The 27,020-nt window shown below is 40.1% G+C and overlaps 1 protein-coding gene across 2 annotated transcripts in view; it reads right to left on the reverse strand.

Annotated features, from left to right (window-relative positions):
* Nucleotides 1–27,020, reverse strand: part of BTAF1 (B-TFIID TATA-box binding protein associated factor 1) — a 91,181-nt gene that overhangs the window by 34,213 nt on the left and 29,948 nt on the right. For both annotated transcript variants that reach the window (XM_067552884.1, XM_067552883.1), the window contains exons 10-24: nucleotides 25,385–25,480; nucleotides 25,115–25,291; nucleotides 24,361–24,501; nucleotides 24,063–24,187; nucleotides 19,263–19,383; nucleotides 18,943–19,047; nucleotides 18,531–18,680; nucleotides 16,957–17,099; nucleotides 16,573–16,747; nucleotides 15,731–15,934; nucleotides 8,066–8,492; nucleotides 6,563–6,753; nucleotides 3,920–4,073; nucleotides 3,720–3,829; nucleotides 2,362–2,563 (exon numbers count right to left, since the gene is read on the reverse strand). In XM_067552884.1, the coding sequence (XP_067408985.1) occupies nucleotides 2,362–2,563; nucleotides 3,720–3,829; nucleotides 3,920–4,073; nucleotides 6,563–6,753; nucleotides 8,066–8,492; nucleotides 15,731–15,934; nucleotides 16,573–16,747; nucleotides 16,957–17,099; nucleotides 18,531–18,680; nucleotides 18,943–19,047; nucleotides 19,263–19,383; nucleotides 24,063–24,187; nucleotides 24,361–24,501; nucleotides 25,115–25,291; nucleotides 25,385–25,480 (2,521 nt within the window). The remainder of the gene's footprint in view (nucleotides 1–2,361; nucleotides 2,564–3,719; nucleotides 3,830–3,919; nucleotides 4,074–6,562; nucleotides 6,754–8,065; nucleotides 8,493–15,730; nucleotides 15,935–16,572; nucleotides 16,748–16,956; nucleotides 17,100–18,530; nucleotides 18,681–18,942; nucleotides 19,048–19,262; nucleotides 19,384–24,062; nucleotides 24,188–24,360; nucleotides 24,502–25,114; nucleotides 25,292–25,384; nucleotides 25,481–27,020) is intronic.

A 27,020-nucleotide genomic window follows, 5' to 3' on the forward strand; every position in this document is an offset into this window, starting at 1 on the left:
ATTTTCTGTTGTACAGAATTAGTTTGGCAAAATTGGAGACAAACAAAAAATAAGGGATTTTAGCCCTCTGAAACGCAAATTTCAACATACCTTATACTACAAAGTTGCTTCTGACACAATCAGAATATTTTTAAAATTTAACTGAAGTAGCACAAAAAAATTCTAGGCTGGACACACAATAGGACTAAATGTTTCTCTTCCTCCCCTCCGTCTAGAAAACTGCACAATCCAAAGATTTAATGCACCATTACAGTGATAAACACCAGCATACTGCTATTGACAGGAATCTTGATGTCTTGTGTCACAGCCTGCAGCATCTGCTACAGTACACATCATTACTCAGCCTAAGTGCTGAGTAACTCAGATATTGAAATTACTACAACTATAAAAGGAGAAAAATGTGAAGTAGAAAAAAGAGTGGGTAGGCACAATCACATGACCAATTTAAGATTTGCATTCTGCTTGAAACTAGTGAAGTAATAATAGATCATTCTACTGGCTACAGGCTAAAGGTTTCCCTTCTGCTTCAGGACTCACTGTTGACTCATTTGCTCGGATATCTCACATGCAAATAAATCAAGAAAAATGTGTTTACTTTCAGGTCATTTGAAAGTGAAGTTTTCTTTGGCTATGAAGATTTGTAGAAACTGCTCAAGGTTGAAATGATTGTATGGACAATCATTTCAATGAAGACAAAAATAGTTAACTGCAAAAGATGCAGATATTCCTTCCCTGCTCACTTAAGAACTATTTTCTTTAGAAATGCTCAAAATAGTTCTTTTTTTAAGCTCTGGCATTACAAGTGAAAGGAGAGGTTATTTAACTATATAGTAACTAGACAGATGTTTTGCCCCTATGGGATCCTCCAATTCAGATATGCATGTGCACCCATGCACCTCTGATCAGAGATTTTCAACAGCAGAATCCATGGATTTGCACCTGTGCCCTACATCTCCTTGTGCTCTGGATTGAGGATATGTAGGGAATGGCAGATCCACTGCTGCTCCAGTTTGTCCTCTACTACGAAACTTGGTGAGAGACCATAACTCAGAAGCAGAGGGGAAGGACAGCATCTAGTGGAACACCCATATAGACAAAGCACCTCAAAGAACTTCAGTTTCTGTACAAGTGAATAACCTCTCCTTTGTGTATTGGTCCCTGTGGGTGACTCCCTAGCAGTGCCTCAACTACTGAGGTGGGAACTGAGGGGCAGGGTCTAGTACCAACTGGCCAACTCTTATGGACTCCAGACATTGTGGGTTGTGCAAATACAGAAACCCTATCACCAGCTGAGCAAAAAGCTGCGCAAGGTAGACCCTGACAGAACTTGCACATGCCTGAGGTTCTCAAACTCAACAGGTAGTTGAGAACGTGAATCAAGGAGGACTCTGAAGGAGACAGTAGTCTCTGGGTGCATTGGAAGTGGAAAAAATTTCCATTTTTGTAGGCAAGTATTTCTTGTACATGGCTTCCTACTATTCAGCAGTATATTGCAAACTTCAGATGAGTAGTCAATTTTGAAGTCCAGGAGCTATCCAGGAGCCAGGCCCTGGGGATTCGGTGAGAAAGGCTGGGTGGCTTTAATTTTCCAGATTCCTGCATCAGCAGATCTGGAATCAGAGACGGGGAAAAGGTGGTTACAGAAATAGGTGGGTCAGCTCTGGGAACCATACCTGCCTTGGCCAAGTTGGTGCTATGAGAATCATTCTTGCTCTCTCTTACTGTTCAGGAATTTGAGAAGTAATGACATGGGAATTGCCACATTGGATCACACCAGTAAGTCAGTCTGAAATCCTGCCATTAACAGGGGCCAGTACCAGATGCTTCAGAAGATGGTGCAAGAATTCTAGGCAGTTAATAGTTGGCTTATGACCTAAGCACAAGGATTTACAGCCCTTATAGAATGCTTATCTTGCCTTAAAAACTTGCAGTTCCTTATCCAATTAAAATGTTTAATTCTTTTGATAGCTCCATTTAGCTTTAGGCCTTGATGCTTTTTGTGGTAGTTTGCCACAGATTCACAACAACATGATGTGCATACCCTTTTATCATTTAAAAAACCCAAAACTTATTGCCTTTCAGTTTCACTGGCTGTCCTCTTGTTCCTGAAATAAAAAGGAAGGGCAACCCTGCAATTCTCTTTCATACTATTTCCACTAAAACCCCACCAGGAGCAAAAAACAAACACACAAACACACAAACCCTCATCAGCTGGGCAATTGAAGTATCCAACCAGAAGCCCAGGATCCTACTTTAGGACCACACCACAACATTTTACTTTCATTCTCATTTTCTATTTTTTACATTACAAAAATTATATTTTTTGCTAATCACAATTTTAGATAATACAAGCAAGGATACAAGCAAGTGCTTCAATTGCACCCTCTTGTTTGGTATGGTCATCTATTGCTCCCAGCCATGGAAGAACCTTCTCTAACAAAATATTCATTGTTTCCATGGTAGCTATTTTGCTCATGACACCTAGACAACGAGCAACCATGTGTCTCACTGCAGTACTGGGATGTTGAAGGCACATATAAAGATGAGGCAAATGCTGTATCAACTGAAAAGAGAAAAAAGGCATCTCAATATGGACTATTTTCTATTTTAGCAATTATTGTATCCTAGCCAATCTCAAAAGATTCCTATATCTCAAGTCTTCTCAGATATCTCTTCATTCAGGAGAAAACAGTATATACGGCCCACATAAACACAACGTGAGACTTTAGTTTACTTGCAACTGGACGAAGAATATTCTCCAGCACAGCAAGAAGTCAATTAGCAAGACAGATGTATAAAGTTTTGAAAACCAGAATTTAAAAATCTAAGTCCTCTATAGATAGAGAAGAAATTTCAAGCTGCAAAATTATCTCGATCTGTGATATTTGTTTGGTGCTTAGCACTTTTCAAAAGTCATATTTACTGAAGTGCCTAAATATGGCATTACGAACCTAACTTGAGTCTTCTTTAAAAATCTTAGCCTCTAAGTTTAGGAGAGAGAGTCTTTTCAGTTAGTCACTTTCTCCCTTGCCAAGTATACAGGGAAATATTGGACCACCTGGTATCCCAGTCAATCATATTGGCCACCCTTCCTTCCACTTGAAATCATTTCACATTTCTGAGTCAGCTACAGCAACTGCTTATTCAGAAAACAGAATTAGGAAAATATTTAATTATATTTGTCTCTATACTTTACAGTTTAACAGCAAAGAAGAGAGAGAGGCCCAAATGACCAGTCAGCTCCCCACATACAATTTGGAAACTTTTGAACCAGAACAAAGTACATTTAAATTCAAGGAGCTTGCTGTTGTCTTTGACATAAACAGAATGATGCAAAGTGCACTGTAGCTTGAATTTTAGAAATTACTAACAACTAGATTTCCAAACAGCTTTCCTCCTTCTTTAGGGAGGATATATGAACAAATAAGAAAATTTGATTTTTTGACCTATCCTACACCTTTGTAGATAAAACAAATATAGACCTGAACTATATTTAAACACATACATGGCATAAAGGAATAGAACAAGAAGCTTTCATATCTAAAAGCTACATAAAAAATGCAGCAGGCTGTGTCTTTTCTTAAGGAGATTAGTATAAGTGAAAAGAGCACACAAGCAATCTAAAGAACTGAAAGATTGTACCAAGTACATGGAAACAATGGCAATGAATGCAAATTGTTTTGTCAGGAAATTGCTTTGGAGCATAACATGCTAATTACCAAAGGATGAAGCTGAATGTCCATTGAAGCTGCTGTTGTTTCAAAAACCTGTAGAGAATTCACCAACTCCTGAGCAGGAACATCTCCCTTTTCCAATAAGGACCTTCGATCTGTTAAAACAGATGTCCAGTTTCAGATAACAAACACTGCTATAATACAACAAACAACCACCACCAACTTGTCATAAGAAGTGTACATACCAAAACTGTTTAGGTCAATATTATTTCTTAGTGGACCAACCATAGCATCCCAGAGATGTGGCAATCCTATTGCCATTTCAGCACCAAAATGTTTAGCTATAGTAGATAAGGCAAATTCAGCTCCTCTCCTCTGTACAATATATGGCTTCTGAGCCTAGAATTAAATGTGATTCAGGTAATAAGGATATTAGAGGAATTTAAAAATGAAGCAAAGCTTGTTACATTCTAGCAAGGTTTACATGTTACACAATTCTGCAAACTGAACAAAAATAAAACAAAGAATTCCCCCACACACAAATTGTAAGCAGACTGTTTACCAACATTATACACTACTGTTCATCAAGATGAAGATTTAGGGCTTGGCTACATGGAGAAAAGCCTGGACTAGCTAGCGTACGCTAGCTACTCTGCATGAACCCCCCATGCAGAGACACTCACTGTGTACTAACAGTGCCTCGTGCATTTATAAGCTTAATAATCTTTAGAAATGTATTAATCTAAACCACACAAAGCCATTGTTAGTGCACAAAAATTGTGTCCACACACAGAGTTCATGAAGAGAAGCTACTGGTTTTAAATTCACACACATACACTGCACATTAACTTCCCCATGCAGACAAGTCCTCAGAGCACAATCTGAGTTTGCTGCACCTTTGGTGGTAGAAGAAACTGAAGGAAAATTGGGGAATGCTCCCTCTTTTATACCTTTGGAACCCTGTACCAAGAGAAAGAGGAGAGGGAAGGGTGAGTCACTTCAGTGACTACTGCTCTCTAGAAAACTCTGGAGGCTCACAGTACAGATAATCTCACTTGTAGAGAATTTAAGTATGTAGGAGGCAAATTTGAACTATTTGTGGTTATTATGGAGCATCCAGTTAGTAGTTCCTTCTGTTATAAATCCCAAATTTAACTACGTAGTTAAGCACATGCATAACAATTAGCAGGCAAGTAATCCTATTAAAGTCAAGGGGACTTAGTCACCTGTTTAAAAAGTTGTGTTTTAACTACCTTGCTGAATCAGGGCCATAACTGCTTACGAATTTCAAGTTACAATGTAATAGATTTTGCCAGCCTTACTGGGGTTGAGTATTTACCTGTGTAAACAGTCCCAGTGAAGTAAATGGAAGTCTTTGCAGAATAAGCATGGCAAAATGTGTCTTACTTCTGCAAATATCCTGTTGAAGTTCATGCTTTGGACTTGTCTACACTAAGGAGTTTTAGAAGAAAAATATGCACTGATGGGAGCCAAAAGCATACACAAGGCTCTGCCAACCTGCGCTATGTATACCACAGTCAGTTAAAATCCTGCTGTGGAGCAGGTTTAAACTGAATTAGAAAAAAGTTCCCAGTGTTTTCCACTAAGATTCTCTAGAATAGATGCACCCCTTGAGTTTCAGAGCCACACAAAGTTACATTTGGCATTATAGAAACTGTTCCCCTCCCCCCTTACAGAAAACACAGCAAGCATCTCTTCTCCACAAAATACCTCAAAATAGCTACCTCTCTATTGAGCATACAGAACTAATTTTGTGCCATTTCCAGTTTACTGGTTGGAATTACTTCTAAAATATGCATCTTTTTTCATGGTTTGTGAACTTCTTAACTTTCCCCAGATAAGCTTCTGCAGAAGATACTCAACTTTTTTTTTTTTGATCTTTTACAGGAAGAACATTGTGGTTCCTTTTTTCTTTTACAATTAAAGAAAGTGTGTGTAAGAAAGATATTTTTCTCAGTAATTAATTCATTTAATTATTTACACAAAGGCATGTATGTAGAATGTGTGTAAGGGAACAAAATAATGTATAATTACAAAGCCATGTTACTATACCTCTGAGAAACTTCTAGATTCAAGCTAAAAGTTAGTGATGTGTAGAAAGAAAGATACTTAGCATTTAACTGTTGTGACCTTATCTTAGCTAGTGTAAGTTCAGTTGAAAAATATCAATTCTAAGTCTATTGTATGAAGCAAATGAGTTCTAATTTTCTAGCTACTATTCATATATCAGTTTAACACTACCTTCTACTGGGTTCCCAAAGCAATACTATATCTATACTTGCATAGTAAATAATAGCTTACAATTATTTAGCAGTAAATTTTAATGAATGTGTGTTAATGGGATGCTTTCAGATTCCTAAATTAAACAAGTTAATACAACAACACTTGCAAAAATAATTTCAACACGTTACAAGAGTGAAATTCACACGTTCTTAAAGTCTTCTGGTTCTTGAGACATTTTTCTGCCTCAAATTTTTGTAATACATCTTGAGCATTCTTTCTTCCCTCCCTGAAAATATACAGACATCAGGGAGGGGGCACATTTTTGGTGTAGTATTTGAGAATTTAACTGCACATCTCATTTATATTCGTAACTCTTTTGCTCAGGACTAAGTATTTTCCTTCAGAATTATTTTATTTTAAGTTTAATACCACTTCAGATATTTAATCTTTCCTGTATTTGAACATTTTTTTAATTAAGCAGCATGATGAATTTAAGAAGTTAACATGAACTCAGTTTTACCAAGAAAAAACTATTTCTTCATTCTTTGTGTAACCCCATTGACTGAAATACAGCTACATTTAGGAAGAACATTTTCATTAAGTATAATGATAATCAACATAAGAAAGATCTAAAACATATTTACCTCATCAAGTTCTGTGGTGATATTTCCACTACTGCCTGTGGGAAGGTCTGCAATTTGGGCTTTTGGAGCCTTTGGTGTAGGACCTCGCCTACTCGTGATAGCAAAAGCAGCTTTCTGATGTCTGTATAATGTAATTATTCCTCTGTGCTGGGTGACAGTATGGTGCATCCCATCTCTCTCAGAGCTGGGTCCTATTATAGAATAAAGTTGACAATCTACTTTAAAAAAAGAAGTACCAGAGTAGGTGGCAGTGGTAAAAACCTGCTATTGTTTGTCTGTCTCTCTCAACTTATTTTACAAAGAAGGGTAAATATCATTATGGGAACAATGAAAGGTGCTTTACACCAGATCACACTGAGTCAGTGACAGAGCTACAAATGGAAGCCACATCTCCCAAATTAGTGAGTATCTAATCCACTGGGCCACACTGAGGGGAAGAAAAAACCACACACACACACACACACACACCCCCCCCCGTACTTCATAGTGAAATGTAATGTATACTTGCAAAAACTTTAGGGAAAGCAGCATATATTGTCATACCAAAGTTATTATGCTGCATACTCATTCCCAAACTGAGTTGTTTTTTGTTAAAAAAAAAAAAATTTACCCTGAAATTTAAGATGGAAAATATACTTTGGGCACCCACATACCTAAAGGAAGGATTAATACAGATGTGGTTAACTAGTTTTATTTTTTTAAGCTACTTTTCAAGTAGTACCAGCGATATTAAAGTCAGTTAACCACAGTTTTAGATTTCATGAGATATGTGGGTACCATATACATCATGCGTTACCTGGAATTTCCTTCAGAAGTATTTTACTTCCAAATTCTAAACACACAAAGGGCATAAAAATGTTAGTCTAGGCTTACAGTAGATTTAATGTCTCAAAAAAAATTGTCTCAAATTTTAGGATTCAGATTGTTCATTCGACAAGTAGAGATTTACTTTTCAGCCACAAGAAAAGAACAGCATTAATTTTCAAGACTATTTTTGCAGGATCTGATTTCTTCCATTAAATTCTTACATGTATTTGTGAACATTTCCTTTTCATTTGTCTTTTTAGACTGCAGAACTACAGCATGCAATCAAATTAGGTTTATTCCATGTAACATTCTACCAGCGATATTATTCTCCTAACATAACAGTTACACACCCCTCATTTCTATACAGCATCACACTTCTGCTTTATGAAATATTTCAATTTAAAAAAACATCTTAAGAATCAGGGTGGGGTTTTGTGTGTGTGAAGAGGTCTTTCACACAAACTTTCAGAAAATTCCCTAAAACCCACCCTTCAGCTACACTGCTATGTTCAAAGGCATAAATGTACATAGCACATAAGAGATGTCTGAAAACCTGTTACTAGCTGCTACATTTAAAACAGCTAATTGTACTTTTATATAGTAGATAAATACATAACAAGCAGACCAGTCATGTAGATAAAATCAAATATTGCATTTACACAATTATTTTCAAAACTGACAGACTAGGCAGTATACCTTTAGAGTTTTCATGGCTGCTTTGAGGTTGTGCAGGACATGCTGCTAAGGGAGTAAGATGGGGGTCCACACAGAGAGAATTGCAGAGATTTTTTATGATCTTCGAGTTGGGGCATGGAGATCTTGATGTACACTGTTGAAGTAACTTAGCTACACATAAAGCTGCATAGTTTTGTACCAGTGTATTCTCTTCTTTTTTGACAGTTTCCATTAAAGGTTTTATGACAGGGTTTAGTTTTTCTGGAAGTTGTTGCAAACTCACAACAGCACATGCAGCAAAAGTATGGACTCGCAGCTGTAACACTTGCCATTCCTGGTTTGTTTCTGTAACAGTCATTTGCACTTGCTGTCGTTTGCTGTCTAATTGTTGTAAAATTTTAGAATTTAAATTAAAAGCTGATGTAACTTCATTGAAAACGGTAGTAACCTAATGAAAAGAAAACCAGAATTAAAGCAAACTTGTGCTTTTAACAAAATCAGATTTCCTCCAAATGAGGAGGTGGAGTGTGTAAACGAGGAAAGAAATACTGGGTCAAACACACACAGGTGATCACACTTTCACTTCAACTTTAACACTGAGTGAAATTCTGGCCCCAATTAAACCAATGGGAGTTTTGCTTAAAAGGCCTTTCTTCCCCATTTTTCCCCCCTTGCCTTTTTCGTTTTATTCCCCTCATTTTTTAAAATTACTAGTTAGTACCTATGACTTGGGATTCCCACGAAACAAAATTTATTTTGATATGGTGGCTATTTATTAGTTCTACATAAAGCTTCAGTCAGAATATAAAATAATGTTTCCAAGTTTTTTTAAACCTACACTCAACTTCTCTTGACATCTGTCAAACAGAAGAATCCTCCCCACCCCCACCCGGGGCCAAGCATGTCCTCTTACATTCCTCCAATAGATTTTACCCTTCCTTAATATCTCTCATCATTAACTTTTGTCTCTCCTCACTTTTGTTTGCCATTCCATTTCCCTCCATTTACACCCACAAGTCCCTTCTCCCTTATTTTCCCCCAGGTTACTTGCAGGACTTCTGTCCCATTATTCCTCACCTGGGACATAAATAGGTAGTTAGAAGGATTCCACGTAAGTCCCAACTCCAAAGAATACTCTTTAGTATCTGCCCAACTCCCACCAGTCAATTCTGCAGCAAGACCCAGTTGACTGGCAAAGTGGCAAGTTACTGAAACTTGGAGTGGGATGAGGGAAGTCTGGGAACTCCCCATGTCTAGGTTGTCCTGTGACCAGGCAGAAATAGCCAGATGTTCCCTACTTGCCAGCATTGGAGTCAGAAAAAGATATAAGCAAGGGGAGTTGTGCTGTCCAGCATGCTGGGGTGCAAGATGTGCAGTGCTGCAGAGACACATGGAAGTTAAGCTGCTCCTCAACTGACTTTGTAATAAAAGAATTGCAGTGCTCCTGGAATACTTAAGATCTTTGATTTAACATGGGCCTTACATTTGCTGTCTAATGGGCTTTTGCTGACCTCATTACCCCTTAAACTTGCCCCCAGTACACAGATAGAGAGCAAGATGAAATCTGGTAGGGACACTGCTGCACATATTCTGTGGTACAGAGCACATTACTAGATGAAAATAGTAAAATTGTTAATAATGAAGCAGCACATTCAAGTGTGCCACAAATATTTGTGTTGCATTTGTAAAGAAGCAGGATGATCTATTCATATCATACAGAATGATGCAGTACTTCCCTGTCCATTAGTAATTAAGGTGAGTTAGACAACCTTTGCTACAGCTAAGTGTTTAAGTCATCAGGCCTGGATAACTTGCACCCAAGAGTCCTATAAAAGAGGAGATCAGATTGCTAATGTTAAGTTTTAATAAATCATGGAATACCAGAAAAAGTCCAGAAGCCTGAAAGAATGCCAATATGGTGCCAATATTCAATAAGGGCAAACAAACAGAAGACTCAGGTTGCTATAGGCCGATTAGCCTGACATTAATCCAGGGTAAAATAATGAAAAAGTTGATATGGTAATTTAACTGATGAAAAATTAGAGAATGGAAATAGAATTAATACCATTCAACTTGGTTTTATGGAAAAAAGGTCGTCAATTACACCCGATTTCATTCTTTGATGCGATTACAAGTTTGATTGATAAAGGTAACTATGTTGATATAATATACCTTGATTTAGTATTGCACTATATTCTGTATAAGAAATTAACAGAACACAATCTCTCTAAAGACACAGGTTAAATGGATTAAGAACTGGCTAACTGACAGATCTCAAAAAAGTAGTGGTCAATGAGGAATCATCATATAAGTGTGTTTCAGTAAGATTCTTCACATATCTGTTTTCAGCTGAACTCTGACATTTTTGTAGGTAATTGAGGAATAAATATAAAAATCACTGCTGAAAAAACGTGTGGTTAATACAATGATTGCTGGAGTGGTAAAATAATGAGAACAGAGTAGTCACACCCAGAAAGCTGGATGACTTGGTAACCTGCACCCTTTCACACATTTTAAAATAGCCAAATGCAAAGTTCTGCATTTTCTGGAAGCATACCAAACTTACAGAATGGGGAACTGTATCCTGGAAACAGCAATTCTGAATAGGACTTATAGGCCATCGTGGACAAGCAACAATGTGAGCTCCCAGTGCGATACTGTGGCAAGAAGGGACAACATGCTTCTTGGATACATTAACAGAGAATTAGTGAACATGGAAGAGAGAGGTAATTTTACCTCTGTATATGGCATTAGTAAGACTGATAACTGTACAGTGTTCTAGTCTGGTGTCCACATTTAAAAAAAGGAGGAGGAAAAACTGGAGAGGGTTCAGAAAAGAACCAGAGGGCTAGAGAAAATTCCTTACAGTGAGATTCTTAAAGCGCTCAATCAGTTTAATTTATCAAAAAGAAGATAGAGGTGACTTGATTAGAATGCCTAAAGCACCTTCATGGGGAGAAAGTACTGCATATTAAAAGGCTCTAATTTAGCAGAGAAAGAACCAATGGCTGGAAGCTGAAGCCAGATGGAAATTAAAATTAGAAATAGGCTTTAAAAAAAACAACAAAAAACAAAAAACACAAACAAAAACAGTGATTAATCATTGGAACAAAACTACCAAGGGAAGTGGTAAATTCTCCATCTCTTGATGTATTCAGGTTAAGATATGCTTAGTCAAAACACAAGTTATTGGGCTCAATACAGGAGTAACTGGATGAAATTTAATGGTCTGTGATATACAGGTCAGATTAGATAATCTGATTGTTGCTTCTGGCTTTATACTCTCTGAAAAATCTTTATATGCCATCAATTAACATCCGTGTCTGCGGTCAGTTACTAAATCAGGTTACCTTGCAACACGCACGCAATCTTAAGGTCGTGTAAGTGCTAAGTGCAGAAATTTTATGAGGCTTTTCAACTGTGTTACTGCCCAAAGATGTATGATGTTAGCCAAAAATGCCTTGTTTAAAAAACCCCTTTCAAGAGAAGTTTTTTTAATCCATGATCATAAAGTCTACAACTACGTTCTTATGTACTACATTATGAAAAAAGGGGAACGCAGTCTGTTGAGGATTTCATTTTATAAACCTCAAACTATAGTAATACACACAACCAAAGCTATTGCATTTTCTTACTGATACAGTACGTGTCCTCTCTTCACCAACCCCCCAAAAATATCAAGTTACTAGCCTGTTCTGTAACTTAGATGTGTTGCTCATGTCCATTCCACTTCAGGTGCGTGTGCGCCCATTGCGCCAGAGTTATAGATCCCCCCCCCACCCCCTACTGCTAGTACCTTTTGGTAAAGTGCATAACTCAACTGCTGTACAATGCTATAAAGGGCAGAGCCACCCCACAGCCCTCTCAGTTCTTTCTTACCTGACAAACTGATATAAAAGGAGAAAGGGGGTGGGTTGTGGGACAGATGTGAAACATCTCAAAAAACAACATTTACAGAACAGCTTAGGTTAGTAACTGAGTGATTGCACATGTTCATTCCATTTTAGGTGACTCCCAAGCAGTTCAAATGGGAGGTGGGTTTCAGAGTTAGTTGTAATACGGTTTGACTCACCACCTTGGTGCCTCCTGCTGACTATCTGGGGAATCAGCTCTCAGCCAGGGAGATAGTCCTCTCTGAAGTGTCTTGCACTCCACCCAGTCTCTGCTGAACCCTCCTTCTTGTGACTCAGCCCTCCAGCTGAGTCACAATCCATGTTCTCGCCCCACTCAAGGATTCTGCAGTGTTCTCTCTCTCTCTCGCCACTTCCCTTTGTGGCCACCACAGTCCTGCCCCCACTCCAATGGTGATCGAGGAACGGGGGAGGGACCCAGGCCTGCCCACCACTCCGGGTCCTGACCCAGGGACCCTGTGTGTGGCAGTCTTTAGCTGAGTCTCCTCCAACTCCTCTGTGGATTTCCTTGGGCCACTTCCCTGCAACCCCAGTATCTTCTCCGTCCTTGCTTCAGGGCCTTCGGCTCTGCTGAATCCCAGCAGCCAGCCACCGTTCTGTCCAGGGTGCCAATAGTCCTCCCTCTTCGAGCTCCTGGGAGTCACTCCTTTTGCTCTGCAGCTCTTTCGTATTGGCCTCCTGGGCCCTTATTGGTTGCCATGCAACTCCTTCCTATTGGCTACCTTGTGCACAGCCTCTCCAAGAGCCCTCTTAACCCTTTCCAGGCCAGTGAGGAGTAGGTGACCCACCACAAGAGTCTACCTGAATGAGGACTGAAGAACTGCTCATCCAACCTTGTCATCTTCTCTGGATTACTGAGATTATAGTATAATGAGTAGTAAAAGTATGCACCAATGACCATGTTGCGGCTCTACTAATGACTGCTATTTGGTATCTAAGCCAAAAATGCTGTGGAAGCTTCATGAGATCGTGTAAGGTGTGCCACCACCCTGCTGAGACAGGGTACATTGCCAATGTCAAAGGAATATGCAGGACAAAATCCTCTGCACAGAGACTCAAAGGCCTTTTATCCGTCTGCAACTAAGATGAACAGCTGGGATGATTACCTAAAAGACCTAGTCCTCTCCAAGTACAAAGCCAATGCCCCTCTAACATCTCCAGAATGGAATCTCTTCATTCTTATGACAATGAGGCTTAGGAAAGAATGTCACTAAGTAAGTGAATTGATTGAGGTGGAGTTCCAAACTACTTTAGTCAAGAATTCTGGATGCAGAAGTATACCATTGTCCTCCTAAAAACTAGAGGAAGGGTCAGACACCAATACTTGTAACTCTGTCACCCTGCTCATGAAAGTAATAGCTACTAAAAATGCTAGTTTCAAAGAGAGATGCAGCAAAGAGCAGGAAGCCACTTGTTCAAAGATTGGATCCATCAACCTTGTTCGCACCGGATTTTGGTCCCAGGAAGGAATGGCATCCATGTCATAGGGATATAACCTGTCCAGACCTTTCATGAATCTGAAAGACATTGGATTAGAAAATACTGTGCAGCCTGCAATAGGAGGGTGTAAAGCAAAGACAACTGTGAGGGGAACCCTGATGGAATCAATCAGTCGACATGGTTTCTGATGGAACAAGTAATCCGAAAACATTATTAGAGAGCAGGACTGACAAATCACCCTTCTACTTTGACTACCAGGAGAACCATTTCTACTTCACCAGGTAAGCATACCTAGTAGAGAGCTTTCTGCTATTCTGAAGAATGTGTTGCAACATTCCTCAAACACTCCACCTCCTAAAGTGTTAACCACAGAGCAACCAGGCCACGATATATGGACAACAATGGTCCTAGGAGATCAAATGAGGTTCTGAAGATAGTGGCAAAGAAGCCATGGCCAATAAGCTCAGCAGAATGGAGAACCAATGCTGGTGAGGACACACTAGTGCTAGGAGCATCACGTGAGCATGATTCTGCTTGAGTAAAACTCTTGCAAGGAATGGAATGGGAGGGTAGGCATACAGTCTTTCCAAGACTGTAGGAAAAAGTGTGGGTCAGAGATCCCTGAATAGGAATTGCACTAGAACAAAAAGAGAGGCTAGATGACTAGCCCACAACTCCTGCACAGTTAGATGGAGAGCCAAATCTTTTCTTTTAAGGAAAGGGGTGCAAATTTGAGGGTGGCTACTTCATTTGATTACACTTGGTATGCCCTGTATTCATTCTGAGCAGGCTTAGAATCCTCAGACGGCAGTCTTATCAGGTGATGAGGAGGAGTAACAAAAGGAGGTTGAGATTGAGTTTCCTATATTGAGGTGGATTCAAGTGCTTACATCTGAGGCTGGTCTTGATGTTCCTGCTCAGCACTGACCTCTGTAGCAGGGATAACATCATGAACCTCCTTCATGGAAACTAGCCATGTCTGCTTGGCAATCTAGATGAAGGAAGCAGGGAGGATCTGATGGAGAGAGAGAGAGAGAGAGAGAAACACTATGGCTCCAATAAGGCCAAGTCTCTGGACCGTCATCATCTCCGAACATCTGATAGGTACCAGGAGCAGAATCCGCAAAACAAAAGGTGAGTGTTGCCTTCTATCCTGGAAACAAGGAGCATAGGAGCCAGTCTCTGATTCGGAGGAGAACCAGAGTTACTGGACTATGGAAACAGTATCATGCAGTGCAGAAATCTGGTGGCATATCTCCAGCGATGTTGGTATTAGGGATAGCATGCTGGGTTTATCCTGTACTGTTCTGAGTGAGGAAGCACTGAACAGTCTGAAATAGTCTCCCATGGTATTAAGGGCTGAACCCATCTTGGAGGTAAATTTGTAGATGAAGCTGGAGATCAAATGGTACTGGCTGGTTTGTCTCCTGAACTGCTGGAATCTGACTCCAGGATACAGTGCAGGTTCCATGCTGCTGCACAGCCCTCCAGAGAGTCGTCAGTACCAAGGTATTTTTTGCATTGAAGGAGTCATTACTGGAGTGGTGGACAGCCTCAACGACTGTTGATGAGACAGAGGTCGATATTGGGTAGCATTTCTTCCCAACCAAACCTTTAGTTTGTTCCATCCTCCACCCTGTCCTCCTGCTTGTTTACTGGTGAATGGTTCCAGGGATCTAAACCTTCTAGAAGAGCATGATTCTTTCAGGGAATGTGGTCTGTGCTTCTTCTTCAGCAAGAGAGAAGAGGATCAGTGCTGACTCTCCACAATATCCGGCAAGTCACTTCTAAAGGGCAGTGAGAAGGAACCATGGAGGGCCTGGAGCAGCACCTTCCTTTATACCATCGTGCAGCAGCACAAGACAGCAGAGTGCACGTGCCATCCTGATGGGTACTTATCAGGGACAAGTCAGTGACTCTAGGTGTGTGCACACAAGTGGAATGGACATGTGAAACTACTTGAAGAACTGCCTTTCCCAGGAAGCCCTGATTTGCATATTCCCTATCAGCCTCAGTAACATCTGACTGAATAAGTATTTTCAAAATGTTGACCTAAAAGGATTTTGATAGTGAATCCAGTAGGCAGGTTTAAAACGCTGCCTCTAATTTTATAAGGTATATATTTCAATGGAAAAATATGTTGCTAATCTTTTGGTTCTCTCTTCTGTGCACAGGACATAAATGAACATCTTTTTCTTATCTTATGCCAGAGAAAGTGACCAATCAAGTCACAATATACCTATGACTTCTGAAAACTATTGCAATTCTTCAGCATTATTACACAGCACATTTAAAATTAAGACTAGAGGCTACCTCTTCATTCACATTTACTCACCAATTCGTTAGCTTGATCTATTGTAAACACACTGTAGTTTACTCTGTTCCCAATGTCAATTTGTGCATCAGCTAGTGATGAAATGAGTTGCTTACATTCATTCTGCATTCGTGTAAAAGGAACAGCAATTTCATCATAATAGAGATGCTCACAAAGGACTCCAAGTAAGCGTGGCTGTACAGAAAGGGCCACAGCTTTACATTCCTAAAAGAACAAAATCACAACAAATTCAGATCTTCAAATGTTCATATTGGTTATTTTGTTCAGTTAAGATTAAGGAACACATCTGAACTCTGCTAGTTCCTGGACAATAATTAAAACATTTAACAAAACAAGACTTAACTCCACAAAAATGAAGATGAGCACACAGAAACCAGTATACCATGAAATAGTTAATGGACATTCTATGAAAACTAAGAATCTGTACTGTATTAGTGGAAAAGTTTTCCCAAGTAGATTTAAACACCCTATTTTACATTGATAGACGATGACTTACTAAACAAGAACAAAATCACTACAAAAGGAAAGCTGGTATATATTGATGCAGAATACACGGATATTAAACAGACAGCCAAGTATCCATCTAGAGTCAATATTTGTAGTAGAACTATTAACACATTCATTGAACAGTTGCCTTTTAGACAAAGTTCAAAATAATTCAGAATCATTCTGTACCATTGCTTCACCTGTCAGATTATCATTTAACAGTATAAATAGTTTTAGCTTTTCTGTTGTACTTCTAGTTCAGACAATGACAAACGATTCAGATTAATTTAATTAATTAAACTTTTTTTTTTTTTTTTTTTTTTTTTTTTTTAAAACAGCAAAAATGAGTGTCCTACCTTTTGCAATGCCGCCCACTCACAGATTACCAACGCCACACTAATTCTCTGCAAGGCAGATTTTGAATTCAAATGGAAAAGCAGTAGCTGAGCTAATGATTCAGCTGGCTTTATTTCTTGAGGAACAGTATTTACACTTGGATCACAAATACAACAGCACAGTGCTCCTAACAACCTTGACCAAAGGAAAAAAAAAAAAAAAAAGTGTTATTGTAACACTCACTCAGTTCAGATTTTAAAGACAAAAGTTAAACATGTCAGATTTTAGCAAAAAAGTGCTGTGTGAAAATTGTGCTTTCAGTTACAAATATTTTAATCTAAAAAAAGTTATGTATTGCTGTTCATTTCCCACCCACCCCTCCCCCCCATTTTCAGCAAACTGACCTTGCTGCCATTACCCGGGCTCGCATAACGACATAATCCCTGTTTGCCGGATCTTCTGTAATGCTGTCTGCACCAGCAATATACTCTTGTATCACTTCTTTGTTTTGGGTTTGACCTTGACGCAGCTTGCCACCTGCTTTTTCCTATGGAATAAATGCAGACGATATTTATCAAGTAGTAAGAAATCTTGTCTGTTTTGTTTTCCAAGGTAATTTTTTTCTGAAGTACAGAATACGCATTCCCATATTAAATTATAATTGTTCTCTGCAGGGATGTGACAAATATCCAAACCAGATTTGATTGTACATTAACCCAGATCTCAGACTCACTTTGATGGTGACTTCTGAAAGTGCTTATATCATGGACAGATGACTATCAGCAGTGCAGGGCCACAGCAATAGCTAAGTATGTGGCCTGGTTTGAATATTAGTTAATCTCAGCCAGTATGGAGTTAGATCTCCAGTTTGAATCGGAGGCCAGAACAAGTGGAAAAGAGAATCATATGACAGTTTCTCATAGGTAAAGTAACCTTGAGAAAGCAGACTCAAATCTGCAAAACAGAAGTTGGAGAAACAGTACACTTAAGTACTATAGATCACATATGAAAACATGTTGAAACAAGTATCCAGAAGTTTATAAAACAGTAAAGGGTTTACAAGGAGCACAGTGCAGAGTCTGAGCCATCCACGGATACTAACGGTATGTCTACACTACAGCAGCACAGGTACAGCATTGCAGCACTATAGCATAGACACTTCCTACATGGAAGTGAGGGGTTTTTCTGTTGATTTTACTTACATCAGTTTCCAACTCTGGTAATATCAACTCTTTGAGAGGCAATAGCTAGGTTGATGGAATTCCTTACATCAGTCTAACCACATCTACACCAGGTTGACCTAATTATGGTGCCCTGGGCACAAATTTTTTCCCCACAGCCCTGAGTGACATGGCTAGGTCGACCTAAGTTTTAGGTCTAGACCAGGTCAAAAGAATATTTATTACACAAAGAATTAGTATCTGCCAGACAGGTTCAGAGGCATTTTTAAGTTATATGATGATAGTTTCGAATCTAAGCAATATATCTGAATTGTTTAAAATAATTTTCCACTAGAATATACACTATATACTGGAGAAAACTAATGTTTAAGTTACTTTTTTTTAGTTAGAGCTTCTATGAATTGTGCATGCACACAGAAGAAAAATTGTGTCACATTTGTACTATTAGAGTGAAAACTTACCAAAACGTCATTTTATAATTCGAATGCAAGACCAAATTGCGCCATTTAAGTTCTGGCACATCAGGGTGATGCAGAACTGCACTGCTGCAGGTGGAGCCCCAATAGGGGCTGTATTTCCTTGAATAGCCACATACATACACAGGTAGTGATACTGTCCTGCAGACTGCTCTGGGGAATTTGTAATTCTACCTGTGGTAATTATACCCACAGAGTCACATGGAGGAAATAGCATTCTCCCTCCTTTCTACACAGACCAGGGACAGTTTCACTACAGCACCACAGTAATCACTGGTTTACATGATTTCTTACAAAAATGTTCTAAAAAATATTTTTTACCTTTGATCTGGCTTTTACTTCTAGTAACATATTTAAATCAATAGGCAAGTGGGAAGGCTGCATCATTAAGCAGAGCCAGGCTCCCATCCATGGACAAGCAGCTGCTACCACATATTGTACAGATGCTTTGTTTAACAGTTCCAGCCACACCTTGAGGGAGGGGGGAAAAAAAACAAAAAACCACACATTTGTGTATACTAAAAATACATATCATGGTATCTACGCAAACATTTGATTAACAGGACATCCAACATCTAGGAACAGTTTCAAAACGATCATAGTGAAATCAATGTATAGCAGTATAACACCATGCAATTATGTGGACTAAAGGCCATGCATCTGACAAAGGGTGCTATATTAAAAAGTCAGACTTACGAACAAGAGAAATCATAGTCATAAGCTAAATAAATACCTTGTGAATAAGGTCCAGAATATCTTGGCTGCTTTCTAAAATACAAAACTGAAAAATGTGCCTCAACATATCTTGCAGAATTGGAGTTAGCCAGGCTGAAGAACTCTGAAGACAGGGATATAAGTGTGAGAAAATGACAATGTAGTTAAACATACTATTTTAGGTTCTTTCTGTTAAAGTGGCACCCACCTCTACACAGAGCAGGAGCAGGTCACAAATGTTTTACACAACTTCTAAGAGTTGTTAACAAGTGACTCAAAGACCATACACAAACCATTTCTGTATTGTAATTGGTAAATGTTATAGATATTCGTTCTTACCTCATCTTGGGTAGATAACAGCGTAAATAAAGTTTCCAATGCTGCTTTTCGAACAGATGATATAGTATGATGCAAAAATGGCCATACACGTGGGACCAAGACAGTGAGTGATTGCTGGATACTAGTACATTGAGGTGGGGAGGGGAGCAGAGGAAGGAGAGAGAAAGGAAATAAAAAGTTAAGTTAGTCCTATATTATACACTCAGTTATAATGTTTAGTTTAAAGAAGGATTTTTTTTAAAGGTTAAAAAAAAAGTACCACTGTATATTCATGAGGTCATTTTAAGTGCAGGATCAAGTTATAGGTCAACTACACAGGTCAAAATAAATAGTTTATTTAGTGTGTTTATTTGTTAATGGCAAAATTCAGAAGTTGGTCCAAATTAGTGAGGTTCTACAGTAACTACATGCTTAATTGCTATTGCTTCTTCCACACTTAAAGTATGCTCCTGCTGCCTCCAACCACACAGCGAAATAAGTACATTTCATTTTAAAGGTCCATCAGAATTTTTTCACTTTTGTGCAGCTAGGCATTAAGGATGAAACTTTTCCTTAATTAACTCCTTGTGCCACAGAATTAAGTAGTTATCACACATCAACTCATCTGACATACCACTTGTTCCACACAATGGAGTGGATTACAGACAGTTTCTGCCTTAACTCTGATTTTTCCTGCTTGAGATTTTAATAATGGCACGAACATAGTAAGAATATACTGAAACACTGATTATAATATTAGAAATTAGAAGCAAGGACAGGAAGCTCTGTAAAAGTGGCTCTCTCAAAATGGAGGTAGTTTCCATAATTTACATGAGAGCCTGTGACTAAGGCATCTCACGAACTGTTCCTGAGAGATTTAATGACAGAATTCTATCTACAGAAGGGAACTCAAGTGGATTTATTGTCTTCACGAAAGCCCGAAGGTGAAATATTTCTTCTCTTTATTGTTGTGGAAAGTTAACTGGTTTAGTCCTTAGTTTCCTTTTTAAAATGTTATGTAATAGCTAAATCAGTTACTGCAATAAATCTAAACAATTAATCAAAAGCCCGTACTCAAAACAGTCAAATATTAATTAATAAAACCACTGGATTAATCCAAAACAAATACTTTACCAATCCTTGGTCTTTAAGAGGCAGTTAATTACAGCTACTAAAAAGGGTTATTGTCCTGTGAATAAACAGCACGTGCACGATTGTGAGATGGTAAGAAACAGAAATAGAAGACAGTGGAAGAATTGGGAGGAACAGTTACAGAAAGTTAACCATCTTTTCTTCAAGATAATTCCAATTAGGTGACTCCCAAGCAGTACCCTACGTGGTGGGGGCGGAGTTCAATGGGATACCGACTGCAGAACTTCCATGCTGACTGCTGCATCGTCCCTGGCTTGGTGAGTGATGGCACAGTGTGCCGCAAAAGTGTGGATGGAGGACCATGTTGCTGCCCTACAGATGTTGTGGATCAGGACTTGAGCTAAGAAGACTGTTGAGGTTGACTGAACCCTGTGGAATGGGCTGTCAACGTAAGGGTGGAGGACGGACCTGAAAATGAGACGCCTGTGCATGCCCCACTGCGCTACTGGTTAAACTGGAGTATGTCCAGTACCCATGTTGGAAGCGACACTATCCTCTCTAAACTGTCCCTTGATAGCCTGTACACCAAGGTCTCAGTCCAGCATGCCAGACTGCGCCTATGCAAGTACAGGCTGCTAAGTGGCCCAATAGTCTCAGACAACTCCTGACAGTGGTCATGGGGTGCCGTTCCCATTCCTTTATGATGGGGAGAATGGACCAGAAATGAGCATCTGGGAAGGAGGCCCTGGGTAGGCTCAACTCTATGACTGCCCCTATGAACTCTGTTGAGCAGGCACTAGGGTTGACTTTTGTGCATCTATCAGGCATCCTAAATTGGCAAACAAGGGTTACTAGCTCTATGTCAGATCATACCTGCTTCTGGGAATGACCTTTGATCAACCAGTCATCTAGAGACGGGGTAAACCTGTATCCCTCAGTGTCTGATGAACATGGCCACCACTGCCATGCACTTCATGAAGACCCTGGGGGCCACTGAGAAGCTGAACAGTAGCATCAAACTGATAAGGGGATTGTCCGACCACGAATCGGAGAAATCTCCATGGTTTGGGATGATTGATACACAGAACTATGAATCCTTCAGGTCAAGGGTGGCATACCAATCTCTCAGATCCAGAGAGGGAATGACTAATGCCAGGGAGACCATGTGGAACTTCAACTTTGTGTGTTTGCTGAGGTTTCTCAGGTTCAAAAAAACAAAAAACCCCAGAGTCTGAGGCCACCATTGGCTTTCGGGATCAGGAAGTATTAGGAATAGAACCCTTTGCCCCTCAGAACTGGAGGAACCTCTTCCACCATCCCAATTTTTAGGAGCTGCTGCACTTCTGGAATTAGAAGTTGCTCGTGAGAGGGGTCCCTGAAGAGGGACAGAGAGGAAGGGAGCTGAATTGGATCGAGTATCCCAGTTCTACCATGTGTAGAACCCATTAGTCTGTCATAACCTGGGTCCATGCATGGTAGAACTGGGATAAACAGGTAGAAAATAAGATGTAGAGGATCCAAGATTTGGATTGGTACGTTGTCCCCATGCGCACCCTTAAAAGTTGCGCTTTTGGCCTGGGGGCTGCTTTGTTGATCCCTTGCTGCAGCTGGATGATGCTTGGTAAGACCTCCTCTTATTGCTCCTGCCTCTCCTTTGATTAAAGTCCTGCTTCTGTTGAGGCTGGTGGAAGTGTGGAGGTGGCTGAGGTCTGAAGTGACATCTCCACAGTACTGGTGTACCCAGAGATTTGAGGGTGACTCGAGTTCTTAAGACTGTGCAGCCGAGAGTCAGTCTGGTCTGAAAATAAAGACCAATGCTCAAAAGGGGAAGTCTTGCAGAGTTTGTTGGACCTCATGTGGGAGGTCTGTAGCCGTGAGCTGCAGCACATTGTGACCCCCAAGTCCAATGCCCCCTGGAGCGAGGCTTTAGCTGTTTTACCTTTGTCTACCAGGGCTACGAACTCCTTCTTGGCATCTGGGGGAACAGTCTGCAAACTTCATAATACTCCTTTAACACCTGGGGGGCTATCTACTTAATTGATCCTGTTGGTTTGCCACCATGAGTTGCAGGCCCACAGTAGAATAAGTCTTTCAGACAAAGAGGTCCATCCTTTTCACATCTTTTGGCCTTCGGTTGGATCCCTGGTTCCCCTGCCTCTGCCCTTCATTTGCTGCAGCAACAACCAAAGATCCTGCAGGCAGGTGAGTATAAAGATACATGTCCCTAGCTGGCACAAAGTACTTTCTTTCAACTCTTGGCGGTCAGGAGAATTGAGGCAGGGGTTTGCCACAGTGCCTTCATGTTCGTCAATAGTCTTAATCAGGGGGAAGGCAACCCTAGCAGGCCATGACGGAGACAGGATGTCCGTCACTGGGTCCCCTCCTGCTTTGAAGACTTCCTCCACCTGGATTGCAAGGTTTTGCGCAATTCTGCAGAGGAGATCCTGGTGGGCCCTGCAGTCATCAGCCAATTGTTCCATAACGGAGCCCTCCACTGTCATCTGGCAATGAGGAAGAGGATTCCCTCACTGGGATGGTATATCCTGCCCTTCTGTGCTTTGTGGGTCTTGCGGTGCTGGGCATTCCTTCACTGTGTCAGTGCCACCAGCGTCCATCCTGGTGCTGTATTTGGTACCGTGCACTGGGGCTCCTCAATCTGTGCCAGTGCTGCCCTCAGGTCTCAAAATAGTCTCCAAACGAGGCTGGAAAGATCTACTCCCTGACACTAGAGAGAGATTGGCCTGACTGCAGGCCTTGGGCTTGATAGATGGCCTAAGGGGTCCAAAACAACTACTGCGCTGGGATCTGCCACTGCGGAGGCCATGGCATGGAGTACGTGTGAAGCATCTCCCATTTCCGCTGCCCACATCTGTCCCGGTGCCGACTCCTCTGTGAAGCATAGGACTTTGCCTGAATTGGATTCAGAGCATTCATTCCTAGGAGACCAAAGTGGTGCGGTGCCCCTCGATGCCAGTGTGACTGATGGTGGGACATCATCGCTGGTTTCCCTGCCGATAGTGTCATGTGCTGTCTCAGCACCAGGGGTGCTCCCTCTGATGATCTTTCACGGGCGAGTGGTGGCGGTAGCTTGACATCCTTGATGAGGAGTACCCTGGCCACTTCAAAAGGTCCCCAGGGTAGATGGCGGATGCAGCTCTTCCTCCCCTATTTCCCTGGTAGGGGAACTGGTTGGCACCAGACTCAACTTGCTTCCTTGCATCAACTGGTTGCCAGTGGTTCTGTGAAGATGGGCTTATTAATTTGCATTTCACCAGGGATCTGACCTTGAAGTCCTTGGGGTGTGTTTTTGCATGTATGTAACTCCATTAGTGCCAACAGGTTTTGTGTACATGAAGTCTGCAGGATTGGGCTGTTTAGCGCAGGATACCAGCTCCCACACAGCAAAACAGAAATAATTAAGGGTCATGCATAAGTAGGACCTATTGCTTTTTAACCTTCAATTTCTCAGCAAAGAGTAGTGCTAAATCTGGTGACAAAGTGGGTTAGATTTTGGTACTAGATTACTAGTGTCCTAAAAAAAGGAAAGTACACTGCCTTCAATCAATTTATAATAATTTGTCCTCAAATTTATATCAGTGTCCATTTACTGCAAAAAAGATACCTTCCCAATATTATTTGCTAGGACTTCAGATTATTTCAATACGAAAATAACTGTTTCAACAACAAGAGTTTAAATCTGTTTCCTAAGTAGTAGCTAGAGAGAGTTACCTGAATTTCTGGACCTGAGGATAAGTTAAAAGGGAGGAAAGAAGGATCATGATGCTGTTTGTAGAAGCTGTCAGATCATCCAATTCCAGAAGAGCATCCCATAATGTATTAAGAATAAAGGGCACCTAAGAAAATAAGCAGAAGGAGGGAAGTTATTTTTCTGTCTGTGTAATGTAAGTCAGTCTTCTATGAAACAAAATGAGGAATTAAAATTGTGTACTGCATTATAAACATTGCTTTCTTGTTCAGATCCACGATAATCCCTTCAAAGTCAAAATATAGAAAATAAGCCATTCACCTTCTGTGATTGAAGATGAACAAGGCTTTCCACTACTGGTACTAAAGATGCTGCCGCAACAGCTCGGACATCATCATCTAGGTCTTGGAGACCTTCAATTATTGCAGGCAAGACTTTCGGCAATAAAGTATTAATCAGATCCTAAAAAATGACCAAAAAAAAAACCACAAGTTTAATTCCTAAACTGAAGAAGAAAGCATTCAAACTAAATACCTTCTCAATCGGAGAATGCCTCTATCTTTTAAAAAAGGAAAAACCAGCAGTTTGTTCAGGAACAGAAATAGCACTCATTCTGAATAGTTAAAATTTCCACTCATGGAGGAAAGCTCACCAAGCTTCTAGATTAGAGTGATTTTTAGCCAAAATGTGGGGTTGGTTCTAGCAAAGCGTGCCATTCCTCATGCTGTCCTACAAATACGTCTCAGTCAGAATCTGCATACGCTCTGTGTTATTCCACTATTACAACCTCTAACCATCAATCTTCAGTTGTGCCAAGCCTAGCATTTTACCTTGCGGAGGGCGAGGGGGAGAGAGGGGAGGGAGAAGTCACCACTGGATAATATCTTCAGATTTATTTAATATGCCATATATTTTAAAACATGTTTCTTGAAAACAAATAACAGCATCAAACTCATACCACCCTCCAAGTCTCTTCACTGTTGTTTCTGGATTTTTACAGAAAGTCTCTCTGTGAAAGCAAACATTTTTGTAGCATTAGACACTTCGGAGGAAAAAAAATGCAGAAGGTGATTACCTGACGAATTGCCAAAGCATATTTTATTCCTAGTAGACCTCCATGTCTCACTTCCCACTGATCTTGTGTGAGCAACTTCAGGAGAATATCCACAGTTTTATGAACTCCAGTCTCATTCATATGTTTCAATACTACTCCTAAAGTCTGAGCACAAGTCTCACGTACTGGTGCTACAACCTAGGATATAGTGAATGATGGACATAAATCAAAGCATTTCTACATGAAGTCTGACATGGAAATTGATTAGAAAGGCTAAGAGTTGACACTTACTTCATCTGAAACAAAGTCTCCAAATCTGTCTAATGCAAACACACAAAGGAGTCTAATAACTAAGTCTTCCAACCATTCCTGATGCTGCTGAGCCATCTGTTTATAAAAAAAAAAAAAAAAAAAAAAAAAAAGAAGGAAATTAAATACCATTTACTAAATTAATTCATAGATTCTCTAAATATTCCTTTGCTTTGCCTAAATTCATATTGAGAAGACGGTAGCATAGTAATAACTTGGGACTAACTGTGTATCTGCATTACAAGTGGACTGAAAAAAGTTCACCTAACTCTCCAACTGTGAAATTAATCCTGTGTGGAAGTCCATAGGAAGATTACCAGCTCCGCTTAAGCCTTGCACAGGAGTTGTGCAGCAGGACTACAAGTGGAGCAACTGTACAAGGGTGTCTGTGCACGGTCCCTAAATAGGTCAAAGGCCAACCACAGATGAATCACTGATGATTAATCACTGCAGTTCCAATATCTAAAACTGGCATGGGGCATAGTCTAGGACCCTAGCCCTGGGTTTGGGGAAGGGGAGTTGGGCCTCATTTCATCAGTACCTCTGCACTCCTCCCATATGAAATCTGAACACAAAGGCTTTTGTGGGGCTGAACCATATATGAAGGGTTAAGTGATCACATCAGAAATGATGTTTGGCGGCAGGGAGGGAGGGGGGAAGGGATGGGAGGGCGGAGAGAAGCCAGCATTAGGAACTTCTCTTATCCAAATAAAGAGGCCAACTACTCAGAAATCTCTGCTTCTCTCATCTAGAGCAACTGGAAACCATCAGCCAAGCTTCACTGGATTTTAATGTGAAAAAACAAAAACTACTTAGGCAATTCAAGTACACTGCAAATATTAACATAACCTTTTCCTTCTCTGAATTGGTCAATGTGTTCATTATGGGCAAATGGTGACACTAAGCAGATGTGAAAAGAAGAGATGTAACAGCTGATATTTTATGCACTCATCTAGTTACTAGGTCCAGTTTTGCTCCTATATTCCCACTTCTAAGGCGTATTAATACTTATAAATATTACATTTTAGAAAATCTTAAGACTTGCAAACAGTAAGTAATTTTAGCCTATTCCCTACTACATAAGTCAGTTACTTAACCTTGTAGTAATGGTTTGAACACATTTACAGATAAGTCTAAAATAAATCAAGTATTGTGTTATCCTCAGAAAACAGAGAATGAAAGCAACACATTCTTGCTAAGCCCAGCTCTACTTAAGGTTTCCTCCATCTCTATTTAGATGAAGCAGTAAGACAAGTTCACCAGGATCTAGAGACTGAAGACTGTACAAATGCTAAAAGACATTACCAAAAACATCGCCTTCACCCCAAAAGCCAGCCTAAATTATCTGATCTCCACCAACCACTCCCCCCCAATAGCCATCATTTTAATATTTGTAAAATTTATGTAGTTTTATTTCTATACTTCATTCTTCCCAGCTCTGCCAATGAACTGCAATCTCCATTGGGCAAGTGCATTTTCAAAGAAAAGAGCTAAGGGCTGTATTTAAAATACGTTCAATGGCTAAATATTTAGGCTCGTGTTCTCCCATCCTTACTCACAATGAGTATCCTGCAAACAGTCCAAATGGGGCAAATTCATCCTTGCATGGATGCAAAAG

Source organism: Emydura macquarii, unplaced genomic scaffold, assembly GCF_026122565.2.
Source record: "Emydura macquarii macquarii isolate MOO-44397 ecotype Brisbane River unplaced genomic scaffold, CSIRO-AGI_Emac_v2 contig_1390, whole genome shotgun sequence".
NCBI lineage: Eukaryota > Metazoa > Chordata > Testudines > Chelidae > Emydura > Emydura macquarii.